Raw genomic sequence first — 24,291 nt, 5'->3', positions numbered from 1 at the left:
CCTACCTTACAATCTGTAATTTTATAAATAAACAAAATATGTCCCTCTCCGATCATCCTTTGATCTTTTGTAAAAGTGTTCCCAGTGGTCTTTCAATTATGATTATGCTGTTTTTGGACTAAATAAAAAAAACTGGGGTTTTCTAGGACATGGTTTCTGCAGAGCGGCATGAGGTTATCAGAAATAGACTTCTTAGTTGTTGTAAGTTTCTCCTTATTTCCTATCAACCCTTTGCTTACATTCTCTCCCACTAGTTTACAGCCCCTCACACCCCAAACAAAACATTACCGGGGAAACAAAAATGGCAAGCAATATCAGAGCTATCCAGTCATGCATTTCTGAGCCAGATTTCAGCACAGACGAGGAAACCAGAGACGTCCATGGATTTATTTGTCTACAAGTGGATGCATCAGAATTGAGCGGAGCAAGGAGCTTGTGGCCTGCCGATTGTAGTTTGTGTGTAGCAATTATAGGCTTTTTCCAACTGCATTTTTTTGTTTGCTCCTGATTCACAACAATTTTAATTAAATAAATATTTATAAATGCAATTTTAAGCTTAATTTTCTTTATAAATGCCCTCCATCATGAAATAAATGTCACAAGAAAATGTTAAAATCACTTAACACACAATTTTAATTGGAGTGGGTCTTTAATAATTTTGAAATCTTCCTCTTTTTCAATATAAATGTCAACCCAATTTTTATAATCCAAAAAATGCAAAATCCATCATTTATTAATTTTTAACCTTTTGTCTGAACACAAACATCTAAATTTCTCGTGCAGTGACTCTTTAAAGACGATGCTAAGAATCCAGTACCTGTCACAAGCCAAGTGGGCAGCCGATGGTTCAGCTCCTGTTTGCGGTTGTGGAGAGTTTCCTCAGTCATGACCTCAAAATTCAGTATGAACATGATCACTACGCCATCCTCGTTCTTCACTGGTACCACGTCCACCATGCACGGGAAACACTGCCCTGCAGGACGGACAGAGAAGGTTCAGTCAGACTGCAGGCAATTCAATCCAAACCTCATTTGTAGACCTACACTGCGGGCTATTTGATGCTTGGAATGACTTACAACCTTGTTTTTTAGACATTCAAGATATTTAATATAAAGTTGCTTTAACTTCTCTTTGCTCTACACTTTTCCAAGCTTTTCTCTAAATCAGCACAGTGGGGGTTTTTTTTGTCTCATACACAGTGTTAAGATATAGAAATCAGAAAAGCATCATTAAAATGAATAAAATCTTTTCATTCAAAACTCTTGACATAGAAAAACTTGATTTGAGAATAAATAAAAACTCAAATAGCTTGATTTAAAAAATGTTCTTAATTCATTTTATTAAACAGAATTATTTTATAACATAGAAAATCTTCAATACATATCTTAGACAGTTTTACTATTGAAAAAAAATATTTTGAAAACCATGATATGAGGATTCACGGAGATGGACCATCATATACTAAGATCATATTCTCATTTTGTTTATTTTTTGCTCTAGAATGTGTCATTTCCACTTATTTAACTAGTTTTAGTCACAGTAATCAAAACAAAGATTTGATTAATAGAAAACTAAAAAAAAAACACAAATTCTTTCCTTGGAACAGTCAAAACAAATTCTTATTGGGCTGCATAACATTGAGCTTGACAGTTTTATCCAATAGTTAGCTTTTTTAGCTTATTTTGAGGAAATATTTGTTTCTAGATTTTGCCTTTTATTCAAGTAATTATTTAGTAAAATGACTTTCTGCATGGACAGATCATTTTACTACTTTCTAGTGGTTTTCTTCACTAAATATTTATTCTTTTCCTATTTTTAGGCTGTTAAACTCTGGGGAAAACAGAACAGCAAAGAAATAGCAGAAATTAATTCCTATAACAAACCTTAAGTCATTTTATTATTATGATTATTTTATAATAAGGTGAAGAAAAAGTGCAGAAACACAAGCTTTTTACACTCTGCAGACATCTGAAGAACGTTCACCATCAACTCCACCCTCTTATTTCGTGTTTGATCAGCCATTCCTATCTGGTGTATGAAATGAGGCACGCTCACTTGTTATCTGTCACATGAGAAGCAACATAAATAAGCATTAAAATTAGGCTAAATATGATGATATGAGAGAGGCATTGGAGGATGCACAAAGCAACTTTTGGCAAAAGGACTCCAAAACATCAAAGCTTTGAAATACACCAGTAAAAACAGGACATGACAGACAGCATCAAAGAACTGGTCAGATTAAATCAAAATGAGGTCATTTAGCTTGGGTTGTTTTCTGGAAGCACAACTAGTGAAGGTTAGACAAAAACCGTCCAGCATCTAGAAGACATTTTCTTGAAACCACACCTGAAATTACTAAAAGAAAACCCAAAATGCATTTAGAAATTACTTCTTCTCTGCATTTTGAGATCAAAATACCAATTTTTCCAAAAAGAAAAAGACTTCCAATTTCACCAACCAAATGGCCTCCACTGGTTTTGATTTAAGCAGTTTAAATTTAGCTCATTACTGAAACAGTTACCATTACAGTGAGCATTACCAAAGTAGCCTTTGACCTTCCTTTAAAACCATCAAGCATACATTCTGCTTCTTACCTGGACAGTAAAATCAAATAAAAGCCTCTTTAAATGACAGTTTAAGTCACAACATATCGCACATCCCAACATCAAGACTGACTGCTGCCCGCCTGCATCACCAAGCCACCCGCCTGCCATTCATCTCACATCATCGCTGGAGAGTTGGCTCAAATCTGATTGGGCAACGGCATAATCCCAACACAGCCAGTGGAGAAAAACATGAAAAAAATGAAACGCAAGGGGGAAAGAAAGGATTACACCATCTGGCCACATCCACCAAAACATGAGTGTGTCTGAATGGCTGATTGATGTGTAAACGTGTCTCTAGATATCGTCTTCATCTAGACGAAAGCGGGTCATGTCCATTCATGTTTTCTGTCAACAGCTGTGAGGCTCTTGTGCTGCTTTTTTTAACCACTGAAGGTGTTGCTCCATTAGGCTTAAAGCTGATTTCACTAAACTGCCACTGACACCAGCATTGCAAACGTGGGAACCCCGAGTCCATCATTTTGAAGGTTTTTGACCTAAAAAAGAAATGAAAACAGAGACTGTAGGAAGTGAAGGCTGTATTTTTACTATTTCTCTGCATTACAATGTCATTTTTATTTGTATTATTTTGCCAAATAAAAAAAGAAAAAGAAAAGACAATTAAAAACAATGCAGGGAGAGGCAAAGCATCTAAAGGACTTATTTAAATCCATTTGCACAAAGATTATAAAGCGTTTAGAAGTACAGACGCATTTAAAAGTACAGGAAATAATACAGTTATAGTTGATCAGAAGTATATCACAGCAAATATGGCATTTTAAATGAACAAGATGCATGTGGATTCAACTGTACAAAACAGAGAATGAATGTTTTTTTGGCATTTTTTGCAGCTTTTTCCATCCATTTCTTAGTCCGTTTTATCCCTTTCGGGATCACAGGGTTGCCTAACCCGGCTACTGTTAGGCGAAGGCATGTTACACCACCAGTCTGTCAAAGGGCCACGCTATCACACACTCATACACATCTAGACACTTCAGAGTCACCAATCAACCTATAAAGCATTTTTTTGGACTGTGGGAGGAAGCCAGAGAAAACCCACAGCTTTTTCCTCCGTTAAAAAAGTCATTCCATAGTCTGTGAAAATTGCTAAAACGGTTGACAAAAATGTTTGAAAAATGAAGCATTAATCACAAGAATAGCAGCAAGAGACTCACATTCTCACTGGGATTTTACTTCAGATATCACAGAAATCATTGTGCTGCTCACTTGGCCCCACTGGAACGTCCATTTATCCTCACAAAGCTACCCTCCTATCCCTTCCCTTAAAAAGTCGTGCTCCTGGCCCGACACATGGATGTGTCTGAGTGTGCACACGTTCACAACAATGACGGATTAAAGGTAAAGAAAAGAGGATTTGATTTCAATTCCTCTTAGTAGTCGCACTTTTCTCTCTGCATTCGCAGCTTTCACCCACTTTGCTTCATGGTCCAGATGCACACGTGACGTTCTTATAGTCATACAAGCATTAAAGCATTCACTAACGTGTGAGTGATCCGTGCTTTCTGCTTTGTTATGTCCGCTTTTATGGGAATAAAAGATTTGCCCTACGAGAATCTGAAATGATTGAGTTTTGAGGTCAGCAGATTGGACGCCATTTCATCTAAACGCTCTGCCTGAACGTTTGTCATCTCTATGTTCTCGTCAATAATCGGATTCAGCATTACCGACTTACAAAGCTAGGAGGGCAGATTATCACAATACCCATACAGAATTCTGCATACAGAAAAGAGAGGACAGATGATTAAACAGACCATCACAACAACAACAAAAAAGTCATTGCGGTTAGAAAAACTGATTATGAAATTATTATAAAGCCCAAATCTTTTCAAAGCCTTTGACACCATTTTAGGTGAAGGAAATTTGTTTAAAATTTGATTCCATATTTCTTTAGTGTGCAAATGTGTAAATGATACTTTAGAAGAATCTCAGATAGAAGCATTTTAGACACTATTAGAGCAGAAGTAAAAAGAAGACCAAACTTTGCTCTACAACTGTGTGAAAACACTTAAAAACGTCATGACCTTTTCATGTGTGATTTAATCCTTTTATATATAAAACTGTACTAAAGCAATATGTCGTATAAGAAAAATACCTTAATTAAAAAGGCAGAAAAAATATTTTAGACCAAACAATGCTTTATTTATAAATAAAGTCCCCCTCCGAACATCTTTGGATCTATTGTAAAAGCTTTTCGAGTTGTCTTTTAAACATGATTTTTTTTTGCCAAAATTTTAAAAAACGTTTTTTTGCTAGGACATAATTTCTCCATATTAACAGTAGTAAAAAATAAAAATTCTGCCTTTGAGTTGTGGGCAGGACTGTTAATGCGGAGCACCCTCACCCCCCCTTCCCACGGCAGAGCAGGAAGCTTCTATTTTCTACATCATCAAAAAGCTTTTATCACATCATTGTTTCGTCTGCTCCTGATTCACATATATTTGAATAAAGAAATGCTATGAAATGTTATTTACAGCTTAATTTTCTTTATACATGTCCTCCATCATCAGAAAATATCCATAAGAACATGTTAAAAACACCACTTTCATCGGAGTGACTTTAACATTTCATGGCTTAAAGAAGTTATTTACTTTGAACTTGTGGTTCTTTAGTTTTAGCCCTGCTGGAAGTCAGACGTTCAAGCAGAATTTCCTATCAACGCTTGATTGCATCTAGAGCTACATTGAAGACAAGATACAGAAGAGAAACACCAATATCCTGAAAAACTCTGCTTGTTTACATCAAGGTTACTGCTTGCTGTTCCACTTAGGTGTTGGTTGTCATGGATTTCCATCAAGATGAGAATATGGTGTCTGGAAACCTCCAGGTTATTAATTATTTCCAAAGAGAGATGATTTTCATTTAAGAGTGAGACAGCAGTACAGGGATGAGGGCTGTCTTTCCTTTCACATTTTATTCTGAATCACATGAGACAGTAGAAAGCATCACATCTGTTCTGCTATACTGTTTGGTCCGATTAGGAAAACAAAAGATTAAATGCTAAAACAAATCATAATTTCTAGTCCACTGTAATACATTTAATACCTTTGGCACAGTGAATTGGATTATATGAAGGAGCAAGCTGTTGAAACTTGTCCTGTTTCACACCACAAGAGGATCAAAGGAGGCTACATACAACTCAATTGAGCATCTTTAAACCGTTTGAGAAAAAAAGAGATCTCCAAAGATGATTTAGAAATATCTAGAAAGCTTTATTCATATTGATAGTGTATATATATATATGCCTGGTGGTAAATTAAGGATAAACAAGGATTTAAAAGTTTGACTTAGCTCTTCTGCAGGTTACCTAACCATATTTTCAGTCACAGTTCCAAGCAAATAAAAGATCCATGTCCACCACTAGATGGCAGAGTAGAACAAACTATGGTCAAAGGCGATCTGCATGTGATAGATGCACAGAACTGGACTCACAGGGCCTGCTTCTGTTTTTCCCTGAAATAATTTGCATGTGATCTTAGCATGAGTGACATTCTCACAAGAATGAAAGAGCAGCTTGATGAAAGAGTGGAGAATTTGCATCTTCACAGCTGCGCATGGTGCAAGCATGATGTTGTTCACTTTTCGACAAATAAGGGGTCGCTACAAGGAATAAGCTTTCACTGATCGCACAGGTAGTTTGACATAGATTCTACACCGGATGCCCTTTCTGACAGAAACCTGTATTTTATCCTGGCTGGGGACCAGCACAGGGAGACCCAGACTTGTGCCGCCTTGTGGCTACATACTTAGGCAGTAGCACAAAGGGTCTTGCCCAAGAACCCACACCAGGTAAAACTTATCGCGCCCCCTGGGAATTGAACCCTGATTATCCAGACACTACAGGGTGCAAACATGTACTATGTAGATTAAAGTGAACCAAATAAACAAGAGGACAATCTAAAAATTACATCTCTCATGGAAGACGGAAGAGTCCAAAGGCTGATTTCCACTGGTCTGTTTGTGGTGCATCTCCGTTGCATTGACATAAAAAACTGAACGTTCATCAATCAATCGGAATTTTGAAATCGACATGACTGTGTCTGAAATTCAGCCCTCCGCAGCGCAAGCTTCATGCAGGAATTCCTTTTCCAGTCCATCAATGTATCAATTTGGTGGTAAAAAGCCAGAAAACACGAAACAGGTGCGGGTTTCAAAATAAAAACTTCCATTGTGCTTTCAAAATAAAATGTTAAAATTTTGATTTCATATATGCGGTAATGTGGCCACGTGATAACGCACGTTAACACCGCAGATAACACTCTGTCCATTTTCACCATGGACAACACAAGTTGAAAGTAAAAACATATAACTTAATTTATGACACGTATATGTATCTTACAAGGACTCGGTGAGGAAGGAGAGGACATGGGGCCTGATTGTTAAAGTTTTGGATGTTGATGACACGGGGATAGCAGGAAAAATTACTCCTCCGTGAGCCAGAGGGTGGAGGGACGGACCGTAGACACAGCAGAGACAATTTAAACTAACTGACGATCTTGAGATGGACTCCTCAAACAACACAATAGAGGTGGACTGGTGTAAATCCGGGTTTGCTAAGAGTTTGCTAAGTAAAATGTCTGCAAAGTAGAATCCAAGATTTACACAAACACAAATGCTTTTCCACAGCAAGACTCACTAATCACTCATAGTCTATGGTTTGGACGTCTGGGAGTCTGGTTTTTGTGTGTGAAACTAATTCTGCTCCCTACTGGCAGTTAATAAGAACTAATGGTGTGGTAGTTGATGGTATGATTGATGCTGTGGACTTGATCAGATTAGGGTGACAAAGCTTCAGACCTCCTAGAGGATCCATCAAAGCAGCTATCCGTCCCAGAGGTGCCAGATAAAAATGGAAAAGTGCTGAACGTGGGCTGGAATTAGTCTCCTCTTCGGGGCTTTTTCACACTGGATAGTTAAAAGAATATGTGACGCGTTTGTAGTTAAGCACCTCAAAAAGGTATACTGTTTTTGAAAAATATACACTTCTATTAGGAGGCTATTTTTTGAGGCGACAAGAGGATTATAGAAATAAATATATTAACAGGCCACCAAATACAAAGATTTTCATATTTTGAGATTACAAAAAGCAGAAATGAACAGTTATATGAAGATGCAAATGGAGCATTTAAATTAGATTGGTGGGATTTGCATTTTAGACATAACATTTTCAGCTTTTAAAGGTAATTAGTGCCACGGATATTTTATTGATGTCTGACTCCAATAATCTGCAGGGCAAAACAAGAAAAAACAAGAAAAAACTTTATTTTAATTGTTGACAAATGTTAGCTGTAGTTATATTCACAAACAGATTTTTAGACTCAGTGTAAATCTATATATTTAAAAAGTTCTTTGTTTTGTGGATCAAAAGACAAACACATGTCCAGGAAAACCGCATATAGGTCTAACAAAAATACAAATTAGCCTACTGGTACAAGGGGAGGTGGTTATTAAAATAATCATGCATTTTGTGGTACAAGCACCAGATTTGGAATGGTTGTACCCTGGATCCCCTCTTCCAAAAAAGCCATGTGAAAATTATAGATTCTAAAATACCGTATTTTCTGGACTATAAACCGCTACTTTTGTCACATGCTTTCGACTCTGCTGCTTATTCAATCATGCAGCTAATTCATGCATTTTTGACGGCCGCTAGGGGCGCTCAAGCAGATAAGGTAAGTGTGGGACATGGGGAGGACAGTGTATGTGTACCTGCCTTAATTAGTCTTAGAGTGGAAGCTGAATACATAATCCCACTTCCTGCAACAAGTCTATTTATTTTGACAAACCCGCAAGCAGCCAAATAGCATGCAACTCACTTATGCTCTTAGACCGCTCAGTCATGGTGCAACAAAAAGAAACACCCATCCTCAGCCCTATTTTGGCCGCATCCCACAATCCTTTGGTGCCATTAGACACAACGTGCATGTGACCGCCACCACAATATGATGCAGCTTTCAAGTTAAAAGCAATCATTAAAAGCAGTGTGAAAAAATCCACCATCACCAACGGGTTTGGAAAAGCCGGTCTGCTGCGTGACGGAGAGGACAGCGCAAGCTCAGAGGTAAATTTGCCTCAGAGGGACACTGAGAGCTACAACGAAGGAGAGACTGAGAGAATGTGGCGATGAATGTTTGACGCTATTCTAGCTTTTTATTTTTTTTAAGTTCTGCATATGTGAGGAACTATAATAAACACATTCAATTTTTGCTGATGATTTACTTTTTCTGCTACTCCTATGTTCAGACTTCAAGGCTTTCTGGGGGAAACCTTTTATTAGTGTGCCGGGCCTCTCACTCCCTCTTGCCGGCGTGTGGCTGTCACTCCCTCTACGCTGCACGCGGTGCGCTTGCTCTACTCACACACGCGCGCTCAGTTTAAGAAGCACATACACATCCTCATTCTACAACAGAAGTTTCCATCTCGCGAGGAAATACGACAAATTTACTGTGTTCTAATTATTCATTTCCATTGTATTCATTTCCATTACACGCTGCGTGCTTTCTTGAGTGCGCGACACGGCCGCCCACTGTAGGATTTTGTGTTGGCGGGGGTTTACTACTGTTCTCCATCACTCTGTAACACCAAACACGAACGTGTACTGTTAGATTTTGATGAATATCACTACATGTTTTGTTTGGGAACTATTTTGCGCAGCGCAACATTACTTGTCTGTATAAAAACAAAGGCGGAGCCTCCTGCCCCGTGTTCTTCATGGGTCTCAGGCTCATGGCTACTGGAAAGATGACAAAGTGTCTGCAGTTTCGTTTATTACTGGGCAATATATAATTTTCTGAGAAGATGTCTGTAACAGCACAGGTGAAGCCTTGCATGCAGCTCGAGAGCGGTCCGCTGCAGAACAATCAATACTCACCCCCAACACACATGTGCGCGCTCCTTCCTCCCACACACGCAGCGCGCTGACACACATACACATAGTCATTCTACAAAACCTATATAGTTAGTTGATTAGTTAGATAGGTAGTAGTTAGTTGTTACTGTTATTTGTTGATAAAGAATACTCGTAATTGTTCATCACCGCGGTGATCAAATATTCCACACTGTCACAGTGAGGAGGAAGACTTCCATGGTTTCAATGCACAGGAGGAAGATGAAGAAAGCTCCCAGTGACTTTTACATTCATGTTTTTTAAACCAGCCCTGTTGGCGGTGTGTTACGGTGTGTCACTATTGTAGAAGGAAACTTCTGGCGCATTCTGGCTTGCCTATGCGCAGAGGCGTGTGCTCTCAGCTGCTCTCAGTGACTTTTACGTTCATGTTTTTTAAACCACCCCTGTTACTATCATATCGCTGCCGTGTTACTGCCGTGTCACAGGCACCGTTTGGAGAGAAAAGCTCAGGTATATTATTAAAACTTTGAAAAACTCTATGTACCGTCTTTCTTTGTAAATGTGGTGTACTTTTCCTGCAATTACTTTTTTCTTTCTTTCCTCTCCGCCAAACGCGGATCTTCCTTCAGGGTTCACTTCCCCGTTCGGACCCTCAGAGCCTCCAGAGTGGGTTAATAAAGAATCATTCATCTTCTTCTGGGGGAAACCTTCATTTATTACAGTTCTCTTTCACCCTGTATAACAAACATAAACACACACCCCAACACACTTTCGCTGCTCTTGCTCTCACTCTCTTGCACTGCACTCAAGCTCACCCCTCCTTCTGCTGCAGCTCCCTGCTCCTTCTTACACACACGCGCCCGGTTTCAGCTCATATACATACTCAATCTACAACACAATCCCGCCTTAAGCCCCTAAGACTCATGGGAAGTGGGGAATCGTGGGTGTAAAGTTCCTCACCATAACTGAGGGGGCTGTAAGCAGAAGTCACCTCCATGCTGTTTGTTTGTTTGTGGGTGTGTTCAAATCAATAGGCTAAACTAATACTGTGTACTTCTCCCTCTCTGAGGTTGTTTGTATTCGCAGAGTTTAGGACAGGATGATTGATGTCGAATCAATCATCAGGCTGCCAGTGTGCAGTAAAATGGCGTATACTTCTATAGCATTCTCTACATTCGTCAAAAGCCCAAGATGCTTGAGAGTCACAGTCCCATTCACACAGACATTCACACGCTTGTGACGGCTCTGCTGCTGAACACTGGCGCCAACCTTAACCAGGGGCAAGGTGGGGTTCAGTGTCTTGTCCAAGGACGCATTGGCAGTCAAGGCGGGAATCAAACTTGCATTATTCCGATCTGGGGTCGACCGCCCTACCGCTGCACCATGCCTGCTCATCACCTGGACATTTGAATGCAATCACACACCAGTTTACTGCTTTAGTTCCTGCCTTTTTCCAAACAAGAATGAATCATAGTTAGTCTAACCGTGTTACAATTGAAAGTGATTTAAAATGTGCATACCATCTTTTATGCACCAGAGAGCTGAAATCGTGTGTGCAGGGTCAAAAATCAAAGTTTTTCTATACCAAGCACCAATCAAATAGTTCCTGCTTCATGGCCTTTAAGTGATTGGGATTGTGAAATCAGCTATCTGAAATCAAAAGGGAAGAGGATGAAACTTTAAAGAATTAGAAAATAGATATCACCTCATTACTCATTTCAATGAAGGTTTTTCAGGACTATCTATTGATGCTGAAGCAATGCTTTGAACATCTTTAGCAATGTTTGAAAATGTACTCTCTTGGTGAAATCTGTAGTTAGTCGTTCAACTTTCTATGTTTCATATGTATGGCAACTGCAAATAAAAAATATCCTTTGAATAAAAAAATCCCGCTGAGATGAGAACCTTGAAAGAGCTGTCTTAATCCTTTACCCTGCCCGAAATCTGAGGATGTGACAGTGTGTCTCTGGTGAATCAATTACAGTATAAAGTATTCAAAATTGTAATTAAAGTGAAGGACAGGTAGAATGACAGAGAATGCAAATGACAAATCGGAGAGCAATTTCCTGCAAAGCTTTTATATCTGTTCTCCTAACTTTTCCATTGCTTCACAGACAGATTTATACTGTAGCAAACTGAGTTGGACTCAATGGCTGTTGGGTCGCGTTCTTAGTTCCAGAGTTCTTTGAACGCATCAGGCATAGACGCTAGTTGGCTACTAGTTACGCTAGTAAGTTCTGTCACTCAGCCTGTCGTTGGGGAGTATTTAGCTATTGGCCGAATAAAGGAAGTACGAGGGCTGGTGCAGGAGCAAGGGAATAAAAAAAAAATCGGGGGGAGCACTCTCTCACCTTGCCCAACTTGGGCAAGATGTACGGCGTTGGTTACGGCAACCAGAAAAAAGAACCTTAAAAGAGATTAAGTCTCAGTGCCTTAGTGTGGGAAAGGAAAGTTACAAGACATTTTCCAGTAACAAGTGCACAGGGGAAGCCCAGAGGGTAAACCTCAGATAATCAGACACATAAAAAGGATAGATTTTATAGTCCATGGGGGTTATAGGGTTCATGTGGAAAACAAGTTTTGCTTTTTGAGTGTGTCAAAAAGCCAGCTGCAGAAACAGGTGGTGGCTGAGTTCGTCTGGAGGTCAATTCAAATGTCTACCATGAGCCACGAAAGCATGTTTGAATTGTAAATGCTTTGGTCTGCTTGCTGTAAAGGCCACACATCACAGGAGACAAATAAAACACAGGAAATCTGTTTGGATTCACAGAATCCCCCCCAAAAAAAGCACATTATTGTGTCTTTTTAATCAATTTGCGCGATAAGTCATTCAAAAAATATGGCGACTGATGTGAACTTTGACTTACAGCTGATGCATTCAAATTTCTGCTAGCGCTCATCATCATCTATCAAATGAGACTTCGGTGTCTTTTTCAGGTCATGGAGCAACGACCTCCTTACACATAAATTTTGCTACGAATAAAGCGATTTTGGGAAATGCTGGTTGGTGATTTTACAGAGCAGCTGTGGATCCAATAATTCCGCATGACACGCTCGAATTTTAATGAACTGTGTTGCTGTGGGACCTCTTGTGGCGCCCTCATGCAGTGCCCAAGGCAGCCAGTTCCTACCAAGAAGCACATTACCATCCAGTTGTTGGTCACGTGACTCAATTAATCAAAAATAAAATGATTCCAATGCAGTTTTGCGAAATATCTAAATTTTGATATGCTTCAAAAACCACCTCCTCCAAGGGCAAAAATTGTTTTTGATAAATGCTCATTTTTTTCAAATTGTGGGTTTTCCATTCGGCAAATTTACAATCCCAGATCTAATTTGTGCAATTTCATACTCAATGGAAACGCAGCTTTTGTAACATCTTGAGGATAAAACCCTTTTTTTTTATAATAGGACAGATTTAAGTTTTCTGTTTGCTGAAAACAGATCAAAAACTTAACCTCTCCTTCATGACGATGAGGCTAATTTGCAATCACCAACACTTTGAATAACCACTGCAGAGGGGTTCTAAATGAGGCAATGCCCAATAAGTACAAAAATTAAATTTTAACATGAAGAAACCAAACAACAAACCTAACAAATTTAATTTTCAATCTAGTCACTTTGAGCAGTCAAGTCCTGCAAGACTCTTTTCATCTGGCCTAAACTAACAAGGAAAGCTTTGAACTATTTTTTTGTCATAAAATAGCAATTTGTTATTTTAGCAAGAACACCCAAATAAAAATGTTTCTTCGTAGTATGTTCGTATTATATATACCAGTGGAGGACTGTGCATTACACACCTGGGCCTTCAGTAGTGCTACGTCTGAATCACTCAACCCCTCAATAACCATTTTACGATGCAGTAACAAGCTTTGCATTGCATCTTAAAAATTACTGTAGCCACAATAAATGCCTCTAAATAAAAAAGATGAGACAAAAAAGTAAACAAATCTCGTTTTGCAAATACAGCCAGAAAGAAGCATGAATTTGGAATATTATTTAATAAGATACGTATCATTTCACTCATCAAAACATCAGATTATTTGAAGAGAAAATCCATCCTCCTCGCTTTCCTCAAAAACAGTTTGATAACCCTGTCATGTAGATTATCGCGCTTCAGTTCCGTCAAGAAGTTCTTTTCTATTCCATCAAGGCCAGGGCTGAGAGCCGAGTCTGTCCAGTTGTGTTTTGCGTAGGTTTTAATTTGCATTAGAGCCACAAATGTCTGCTCGACAGACGCATTGGATACAAGGATGGTCAGCGCCAAACACACAAATCTGTACAGCTGTTCATGCTTTCACTCAGATTTTTCTGATGAAGGAAGTCGAGGAGATCAGTGGGAGATTTTCCTACAAATCATCCATGGCGTACATTACAGTCACCTCTGTTTTTAACCTAGACAAATCAAAAAGTGATCTCTGTGTCAAACTGGACAAGGCTGCATGTGGGAAATGTTTCCTGAAACTTCTGTCCAATCAGAAAGTCTGAATACTGTGACATTGTTAAGCCTGCTAGAAAGCCCTTCTGACACCACCTGAAAATTTGATTGGCTGAAAGAAATTAATGTCTGGCATTGATTTTGCATTAGAGGGCCTGCACAATGGATAGTGAAGGCCTCTTTAGCTCTGACCCTGCCTGGCAACAAAAGACAGTTGAAATGCCATTGGTTAACCCTTGTGCTATCCTAGGCACTTTGACATTGGGAGTTGGATCATCTAGAGCCACTAGACAGTGCGTTAAAACTTTTTTCTTCAATGATTTGTGAACCTCACTGGTGTCCATGGATTACATGAAATCTTTCCACCTTTATCCACCTTTGTCATGGTAGGAATTATACGTCAATGTAAGGGTGGGGTCATCTAAGATAGCACAAGGGTTAAATGCTCTAATGTAAAAATACGTCTATCTGGAAGCAGCATAACCATCATAAACACAAGAAAAGAGAATGGACAGGCCATTTGGAATGATGTAACCCTTGTGCTATCCTAGGCACTTTAACGTTGGGAGTTGGGTCATCTAGAGCCACTAGACAGTGCGCTTAACCTTTTTTCTTCAATGATTTGTGAACCTCACTGGTGTCCATGGATTACATGAAAACTTTCCACCTTTATCCACCTTTGTCATGTTAGGGAGAACACGTCAAAGTAAAGGTATAATAAGATAGCACAAGGGTTAATGAGTATGCATGGACAAAATATCATTAACACATGACATATTTTTTAGGCCTTCAGAGAAGGCCTTGAAGGCCCTGACAGCCCACCACTTATATATATATATATTCAGTTCAGCTGCTGAATCATATTTCAGCTTCCTTGTATAGCTAGGTCAAAAAAATCTGCCAGAGGCCTGCAAAACTCATACAATGGGATGCTGTTTGCTGTCACCAACAAAGGCGGATAGTTGTAGGAGATAACCATAACCCTGTGGCGGTCTTAGATATGGGCAACATGGGGTGCAGGGTGCAGGTTTCTAGGGACCCACACGAAGAAGTAGAAATAATCCTGTATTTTCCTTCAATAATACTGTTGCTATGCCGGGATGAAGAAGGCACACAAATAAAATAAAAGACACTTTGAGATTTCAACTTGACATGCATGATGTTCATTGCACCGGTCTGATCATCCTCTCCCCTCCCCACACTCATGGTGGAAAAAAAAAAAGGAGTAAGAACAACAGGATGAAATAACTAAGGGTGAAACAACGTAAAACAGTCACATGAAAGGGCACATAGGCAAAAGAAAAACCCGTGCTCAACCCCCATTTTGACCAGTGGAGGCACTACGAATACTTGGTCATGCCCTTCGGCCTTACTAACGCCCCCGCAGTTTTCCAGAGGCTCGTCAACGACGTTCTCCGGGATTTCATTAACCGGTTCGTCTTCGTCTATCTCGACGATATTTTGATTTTCTCTCAGGACCCCGTTCAGCATGAAAATCACGTTCGCCTAGTCCTATCCCGGCTCCTTTAAAATCAGCTTTTTGTTAAGGCTGAGAAATTTCTGTTCCATGCCTCCTCTATCCAGTTCCTCTGTTATATTCTTGAGGCAGGCAGCATCCGTCCTGACCCAGCTAAACTCGAAGCTGTCTCTCAGTGGGAACCTCCTAAAACTCGCAAGAAGTTACAACAATTTCTGGGTTTTGCCAACTTCTATCGAAGATTCATAAGAAACTACAGTAGCATTGCGGCACCCCTCACTCAATTAACATCCATCTCCAAGCCCTATAAATGGATTCCTGAGGCCAAGACCGCTTTTGACACTCTCAAATATCTGTTCGTCACGGCTCCTATTCTGATTCAACCTGATCCCACGAGACAATTTATTGTTGAGGTTGATGCTTCGGACACTGGTGTTGGTGCTGTCCTCTCCCAAAGAGAAGACACTTCTGGAAAACTCAAACCCTGCGCCTTCTTTTCCCGGAAGCTTTCTCCAGCGGAACGTAACTACGACGTGGGAAATCGTGAGCTGCTGCCCATCAAGTTGGCGCTGGAGGAGTGGCGACATTGGCTGGAGGGAGCTAGCCAACCATTCATTGTGTGGACCGACCATAAAAACCTGGCCTATTTAAGATCTGCCAAGAGGTTAAATTCCCGTCAAGCTTGGTGGTGTCTATTCTTTAACAGATTCAATTTTACCATTACCTACAGGCCGGGCAGTTGAAATCACCAAGCCTGACGCCCTTTCCTGGAAATTCAGCTCTGACGACACTTCTGCTACTACCACCATCATTCCCTCTACCTGCATCGTGGGGAATCTAACCTGGGACATTGAGAACCGCGTCATGAATGCCCAAGGTGAGGAACCTAACCATGATCCGTGTCCTGACGGTATCCTCTACGTTCCCACCTCTCTCAGATCCGACGTTCTCTCCTGGGGTCACAACTCTCGAATCGCCTGCCATGGAGGTGTTTTCCGTACACTCAGTCTAATCCAGAAGAGGTTTTGCTGGCACAACATGGAGAGGGACGTGCGTGAGTACGTTGCCACATGCACCACTTGTGCTAGATCCAAATCATCCAACTCACCCCCTTCAGGCCTACTTCAACCATTACCCACTCCTCACAGACCCTGGTCCCACATTGCTGTGGACTTTGTTACCTGTTTACCTCCTTCTCTAGGCAATACAGTTATTTTTACTATCATCGATCGTTTATCCAAAGCGGTCCAGTTTGTACCTCTTCCCCAGCTGCCTACCGCCACAGAGACCGCAGACCTCCTAGTTCACCATGTTTTTTGCCACCATGGAATACCCACTGACATCGTCTATGACAGGGGCCCACAGTTCATATACCAAATGTGGAAGGCTTTCTGTTCAGCTCTGGGTGCCACAGTCAGCCTCACCTCCGGTTACCACACTCAATCTAATGGCAAAGCGGAACGGGCAAACCAGGAGCTTGAAGCGGCTCTTCGCTGCCTGGCAGCTCAAAATCCTGCTGACTGGGCCAAGTATGGATTGAATATGCCCATAACTCCCACACTTCATCAGCCACTGGGATCTCCCCATTTGAAGCCTCTCTTGGGTACTCACCACCTTTGTTCCCTTCTCGGAGGATCTCGATTTGGCAGTGCCCTCTGTCCAACACCATCTCCAGTGCTGCCAACGCGTGTGGAATCAGACCAGGGCTGCTCTCCACTGCACCAAGGAGAGCAACTGCCGCGCTGCCAATCGTCACAGGGTGGTGGGACCCACGTATCAGGTTGGACAGAAGGTGTGGCTTTCATCTAAAAACATTCCACTACAATCCACTTCTCGCAAGCTGGCTCCCAGGTTCATCGGTCCATAAGTCATCGAACGCATCGTCAATCCTTCCTGCGTCCGTCTTCGCCTCCCTGCAGCCCCCAAGGTACACCCCACGTTCCATGTTTCTCATCTTAAGCCTGTTCTGGACAGCCCTTAGGTCCTTCGATGGACCTAAAACTCCATCGAAGAGTATGGAAACTTAAAAAAAAAAATCTGTCTAGATTTCTGCATTTAAAAATAAAAATTCATGTTTATTTATTAAGTTCTAGACTTACATACTTACTACATATTAGGTCAAGATTTAAGAAAATATTAAAATGTTTCAAAGTTTTGTTACAGAAAGTAGATCATTGGTGTGTCGGTCTGGTTCTTCGTAGTCCCTACAGTCTGGCTTGCCTCCAACACTAATGTCATAAAAGATGAGGGCACTTAAGCCCTTCCACTTTAACAAAGTGACAACAAAAACGAGGGTGCCATCGGCCACCAGCAAATCAAACATTGAGAATTAGGTGGAAATAAAAAATCTCTTTGAGGAAATCCATACAGACACAGGCCTGTTAGGCTTCAATGTTGACCAATCTAAGCAGTGCTTTTTAAACAAGAAATTTGGGAGAATGCTTTCCATCTAATGGAGTCACTCCAGCTTTTGAAACATCGTTATTTAAATCTTGTTTTGCAGGAAAATAAAGTCTTTGTCAATAAAGTTGAATATTCTTAAGGGGTTACTAAACTAATGCTTTGGGTTGGCTAACTTCTATTAAGGACCAATGACCTACCTACTTATTGCAAAAAAAAAAAGTTCTTTAACTTCTAAAGACTTTTAAAGTGACACTTCGATCGGAGCGTCAGTAGTTTTAGAGAAATTCAGCTGACTTGTGGGTGGGGATTTTGGGTGAAGTATGAGCCAGTCTCCACTTTCCATTATCCCTTTGTTTACATGCTCTCCTGCCAGTTTAACAGCCTCTGACAACTCCAACCTAACATTAGCGGTGCAACAAAAATGGCGAGCAATATTGGAGCTATCCAGCCCTACAGTGTGGATCCAGATTCCAGCTCAGACGAGAAAAAAAACAAACAAACATACATGGATCTATTTGTCTGCAAGTGGATGCATCAGAAAGGAGTGGAGCAGGTACCTTGTGGTCCACTGATTGTAGTTTTTATGTAACAACTTCTTGCTTTTTCAAACAGCATTTTTTCATCTGCTCCTGATTCACCACGATTTAGATAAAAAATACTATTCAGAAATTATTTTAATTTTCTTTCTAAATGTCCTCCACCTTTAGAAAAATGCTACAAGATAATGTTAAAAACTCCAGAAACACATTTTTCATCAGTGGGTCTTTACAAGTTTCAGATTTTCTGCAGGAACTGACTGATGTTTGTTAAAGACAACTTTCTGCTGTTAGTGACAGGATTTACCTTCACCCCCAAACACTGTCTGATGATCTGGTAATCACCCCCATTGATCTCCCTGGTAATGAGTGTTTCCATTACCTGTGCTCCTGTCACTCTGCCAGGAAATTGTATGTCTGCTGTTGCTATCCAGATCTGCTTGCCTTGTTTGTGTCTGACTTGGATTCTAGGTTTTTGATTTGTGTGCCAGTGAGTCGGTTTTCCTGTCCCGGCAAGTAAGAAGACTTGTTATTGATATAGGGTTTAAATTAATAATTTATAATTTTTGGAAGCAGATTCACAGTGAAAAGGTTAAATTCAGAGCCATGAGGTATTTTTTTGGAGTACATCAAAAGGCTCCTAAACTAGCTCTGTATGGAGACGTGGGCTGGGAACTTCGCAAAAATAAGACATCAGTGTGATATGGTAAGATTACGGAATAGATTTATTAATATGACCGACACAAGATTGAATAAACATATAGTCAATTGGAGTTTATCATGTAAATCCTCCTGGAGTGAGCAGATACAGCACATTTTCACAGAACTAGATTTTCAGTCTATTTTTTTAAACTGGCTGATCTGCAATATCAAAAAATTAAGAAATGCATGTTTTGAGTTATATAATTTGAAATGGATTATCGATGTTTTATGTAAAACAAAATTAAGAACCTATATTTTGATAAAAGAAAGTTTCGGTACAGAACTTTATGTTAAACATAAACTGAGTAGAGGTCAGAGGTCTGTGTATGCACAGTTTTGATGTGGTATTCTTCCTCTAGCTTTAGAGATGGGGCAATTCCACTCTGTCCCAGAAGAGAAATGTGTTTGTACCCTATGTCACCTAAATGAAATAGGAAATGAATGTCAATTTTTGTTTTTCCCATCTATCACGATCTCAGAAATAAATTGTTTTTTTGGCTTATTTTTGTTTGATATCTCAGATGAAGACAGATTAAAACACTTGTTTAAGTTTAATGTGTTTAAAACAGCAAATCTTTTGTTGAAAGCTTGGGAACGCAGTAATACCTTTTATTTAAAATGATGGAAAACATGTCTGTCTATTGTTTGTGTCTTTGTAAGTCCATGTGGGCTGGGCACCTTTGGTGCTTGACACTAAAATAAAAAAAATGAAAATATAATTTAGTTTTGAACTTAAGACATTGACAGAAAAAAGAATAATTAATTCGTCTGGCACTTTAAAAAAAGAATTGCTACTTGCTTGGCTTTAGTTTTTCCATGAACTGTTTCTGTGGCCGCGTCTCCATGCTGTTGAAAACATCTACCACCAAACAAATCTGTTGTCACTGAGAGCGAGCACCAATCCTCTGAAACATGTGTTTATTGATCTGCTTCTTCTTTCCTCTCACCCCTCGTTCCAGAACACTTTCTGCTGCCTGTCAGGAAGTTCATATTCTGAAATGTTCTTTTCCATCCCACTCCTGACATATTGTATTTTAGAGTCTACTAGTAGAACATTTACGTTTCTGTCAGTCTAATCCAGTTTTTTCACAATGAAGACTGCAGTGCTAAATGAAGCTTTATTAGTATATTTTTACACTTTTAAAAATGAAATCTTCACACGCTGCTACTACAATACAGAGTTAATAAAGATTACACACAAACAGCATTAACTGATACTTTGTTTCAATAAGGAAAGGCTGAAGATTGGAATTTTAATGTTAGGCTAGGTCATGTTTATTTGGAAAACGTGTACCTACTGTTCTATAAGAAGTGATAGTTTAAATGCCGGCTCAGGTTTGTGTTTCTTTTTATATGGATTTAAAAATGGCATATTTTACCTTTTTTTGTGGCTGCATTGTTGAAAATCTTTCAATTCAGGCCTCTGCTTTCTTCCTAAGGCTAATAAAGGCTTCAGAAATTATTTTGCATCACTTACTTTTATAACCCCTGTTGTAAAAGTAAAATATGTCCAACACAAGAGGCCTTCAGCTGTCATCTGTCTGCCCAGCTGTTGGACAGGAAAAGTAAAAAAAAAAAAAAAGACATTCTTTTGCATCGACTCTGATTTATTAAGACCTCAAATATTATTAAACAGGTTTTCTTCAACCTAGAATTGTAGGGCAGTGATTCTTAACCATGGGGCCACGGCCCAATCTTGTTCTGAATCTGTGGGCAGCGAGGGCCGCTGGACTTGAATTCAGCGTCCTACCACTTGGTGCCATTGAGGCGTCAGTCAGGTGTTGTAGCATGGGCGAATGTGCAGTGTAGCTGAATCAAAAAAAATATCATCTCATGCTATTTCCGAATTCCTTCACTATTCACTATATAGTGCACTATACACTGCGTTTGCCATTTTATAGTACTGTCCAAATCTACAATTCCAAAATTGAGTGTCCTACATATCTCCCAGAAGTCTCTGCAAAAAACCAGTGTGCATCGATACTCACTATACAAGCGAATATAGACCAAAATACATTGCGTTATAATAATTTTTGCGAAAAAAATTGCATTTAAATGAATTTTTTTAATAAACGATCAACGTTTTCATCTTCAGTACTCGGTGGATTCATAAATGGTCGTCGTAAAACGCTTATATTAATGAGAACTTCACTTCATGAAATCGATTGTCATATTCGCCGTAAAAAAAAAAAAGTAGTGAGCATTGTGTTTTTAATTGATTTTAAAATTCAAGGCACTAGATAAGTTAATATTAGTTAAAAAAAATTTCTAAGGTTTTTTTATTGCCAGTTTGCTGTTGTTATATGTTGGACGTCTTAGTTCCTATTGAGCTGCTGTAGCGGGGGTAAGGGGGGAGCCTGCACCTCGAATTGCTGACACACCCCGTCTCACGCTGATGCAGTTTCCCGGGCAAACGCTAGGGGATCGGATTGATGGTAAGACGCACTAAAATGTTCTCTCTCTGTTAATAACGTTAACTTTAAAACAGTGTATTCCTGTCCAAACTTGATGAAAGAGTGTCTTAAACACATTAATAACTTGTCTAAGATTCTTACCGCAGACTAATTGGCACAATGTCCATCTTGTTTGTGTTAAACCTGTCAAGGATTTTTATTTTTATTTTCTGTCCTTTGACTCACTGCAGAAAGCAGCAGCGAGTGTTGTTGACGTGCGTGTCTGGTAATTGTGCTATGATGCTATTTTTATAGAACAAACTGCAGATTGTGTGGTGGATTCATTTTGCTGCATTCAACCATCTCACAACTGCTTCACAGGAGAAAAATAAGTCAGTCACAGAAGACATGGAGAAGTTTCTAATACGAAAAAATGTAGAACAAAGTTGTGCCAGTCCCTCTTCAAAGGCTAAATTTAATGCAAATACAACCCTGATTTTATAAAGTTTGGCTTTGTGAATAGAGCCATTGAGACAGAGCCCAAAGTGCTGAGTGTGGGATAACATTATCTAACAAAGCACTGAAACTGTCAAAATGAAGGCAGCATCTAGAACAGGGGTCGGCAACCTTTTTTGCTTAAAGAGCCATTTGGGACCGCCCCTAATGAAAAGAAAGCACCCGGAGCCACAACCCGTTTTGACATCATTGTCAAGGTGCAGGGGTGGCTCGAGAGCCGGTAGGACCCAGACGCAGAGGCGGGAGGCAAACGGGTTCAGGGCTAGAGGGTTTAATTATAACAAAAGGCGCTGCAGAGCAGGATGACAACAACAAAACAAAAACTCACTGTGGTGTGGCGAGGCATGAAACATGGAAACATGAGTGTGGCAAAAACATGGAGACATGAACACCATGACAAAAGGTAATGGACCAGCACAGGAGGAAGGCAAAGACAAGACTTAAATACAGACAGGGCAGACAAGACACAGGTGGACACGATCAGGGCTGATGGGGACCAAAGGAAGTAAAACTCAAGAAACAAGACAAGACAAGACCTTTCAAAATAAAACAGGAAACAGAACCAAACCATGACAGAACAAGACAGAAAGCAAAAACCAATACAAAAGAAACTCAAACCATGACAATCATTATATATATTATGCATGTATATATTATTCAAAGGTGCTCATTACGTCAATCGTGATCGACCGGTCGATCTTTAATGACATGAGTGTAGATCGCGGGCCAGAAAAGATAAAAAAAAAAAAAGTACTTCTTTAAAATCCACCAGCCAATCAAAATCCTCACTGAGAAGTACGGGACTTGATTGACATGTAGATTGGGCAATCGGACATCGTCTGAAGCATACGTCGCTGCAAATGCACATTGTGTTCTTTAAAGGATGATACTGCGGCCGCGTGTGGGAGGAGCTACTGGTTCTGGTCTGATCGCTGCGTGGAGCGATTTGTTTGTCAATGCATGGTAGACACTGAGAATGTGGAGAGATCAGGTTTATTATTTTGAAGTGTTCTACTTGGTAATCATGTTTCCATGTTTGAGTTCATAAAATCATCCCAGAGAAAGTCTCTGCTGCAACTCCCGCAGGGAAAGCTGCGTCTCAATCTGACGCCCGTGTTTGCATCTCTCTGACAGAGTTTGAAGGCAAAGCCCCTCCTCCGCCTCTCCACCTGCTTTTCCTCTCTACCTGTTCACCTGTTAACATCCTCTGTAGCTGAGATTTGTTTCCCCCGCGCTCCTCAGTGTGTCCTACACAGAGAGCGCAAAATACGGTCATAGCAGGATGACACGATAGTCGGGGCGCTCCAGCGCAGAACAAGGATAAAAGAGCTGGACGCAGGTTATATCGGGGATAGAGCGGGTTAAGCAACTGAATGAAATAAGGCGGCCCGCTGAAGAAATATTCAATATTGTACACATTTTATTATTAGTCTGAACTTTCTTTTATTTAGAAAAATCTTTTATTTTGCTAAATCAGTCCAGTACGAAAAAAAACATCAACAAAAGTTGTGTTGGGTGGTTTTTGGCTGGGTCTGGCGGTTTTCAGATGACTTTTGGGCTGGAAAACTGTGACTCTTTCTGGCAAGACTGGCGCAAACTCTCTGTCATCAGCGAGTTGCTCTCTGCCCCGCAGCACGTCAAGTTCCAGGCAGAAGATCGGAGTGTTTATTGAAGCCGCCCCGCGTGTCTCCTCCTGCTATCAGCTCTGCAGTTCTCGCCCGATAAATACGAGCTCATTACGAAGCTGTTTTTTACGTGGCACTCGCTTCATGCGGAGCCAGCAGCGCCTTTGAAATGGCATGAAAAATGAACAAACTAAAATAAAATTTAATCATTATAAAATACTCATTATTTTCCAAAGTCACAGGGAGCCACAACAGAAGGATGAAAGAGCCACATGTGGCTCCGGAGCCATGGGTTGCCGACCCCTGATCTAGAACATCGGAAGATAATTGGAAAGCCAGTTGATTATTTCAAGAGAAAGGATAATGGGCTTCAGATGCAGAAAAGGTGTATTGTATCGCTGATGAGCAATGCTAAATGTGCTTTGAAAGCCAGCTATCTCGCACCCAGACGTGTGGTGCAAGAGTAAGAAAGCGTTAACCATAGCGGAGGAACTGATTCAGTCTGCCGCTGTGGAAATGTGCCTCGAGATGATCGGTGAGGCTACAGTAAAGAAGCTCACGACCATCCCCGTCGAAAAACATTGTGACTCACCACCGTGCTGACATGTCTTCAGACATTGAGCAGCCTCTGGGAGAAAAAAAAGAGCCGATATTTCTCTTTGCAGCTGAATGAGTTAACCAACACCACCATCATAGCTAAACTTGCCTACCTCTTTGACAATTTGTCACTGCT

General features: G+C 40.2%; 1 protein-coding gene across 2 annotated transcripts in view; it reads right to left on the bottom strand.

Moving 5' to 3' along the window:
- Positions 1-24,291, bottom strand: part of kcnh2b (potassium voltage-gated channel, subfamily H (eag-related), member 2b) — a 347,590-nt gene that overhangs the window by 171,932 nt on the left and 151,367 nt on the right. The window contains exons 1-2 of one of the 2 annotated variants that reach the window (XM_078938299.1): positions 2,595-2,659; positions 818-973 (exon numbers count right to left, since the gene is read on the bottom strand). In XM_078938299.1, coding sequence (XP_078794425.1) covers positions 818-956 — 139 coding nt within the window. In that variant the 5' untranslated portion in view covers positions 957-973; positions 2,595-2,659. Of the gene's footprint in view, positions 1-817; positions 974-2,594; positions 2,660-24,291 lie in introns of those variants that run through there. The other variant, XM_011488663.4, reaches the window with a different exon arrangement.

Source organism: Oryzias latipes, chromosome 20 (genome assembly GCF_053564925.1).
Source record: "Oryzias latipes strain Hd-rR chromosome 20, Olatipes_Hd-rR_3.1".
NCBI classification, from domain to species: Eukaryota; Metazoa; Chordata; class Actinopteri; order Beloniformes; family Adrianichthyidae; genus Oryzias; species Oryzias latipes.
The sequence above is the reverse complement of the archived record's forward strand: the minus strand, read 5'-3'. Positions and strand labels throughout refer to the sequence as shown.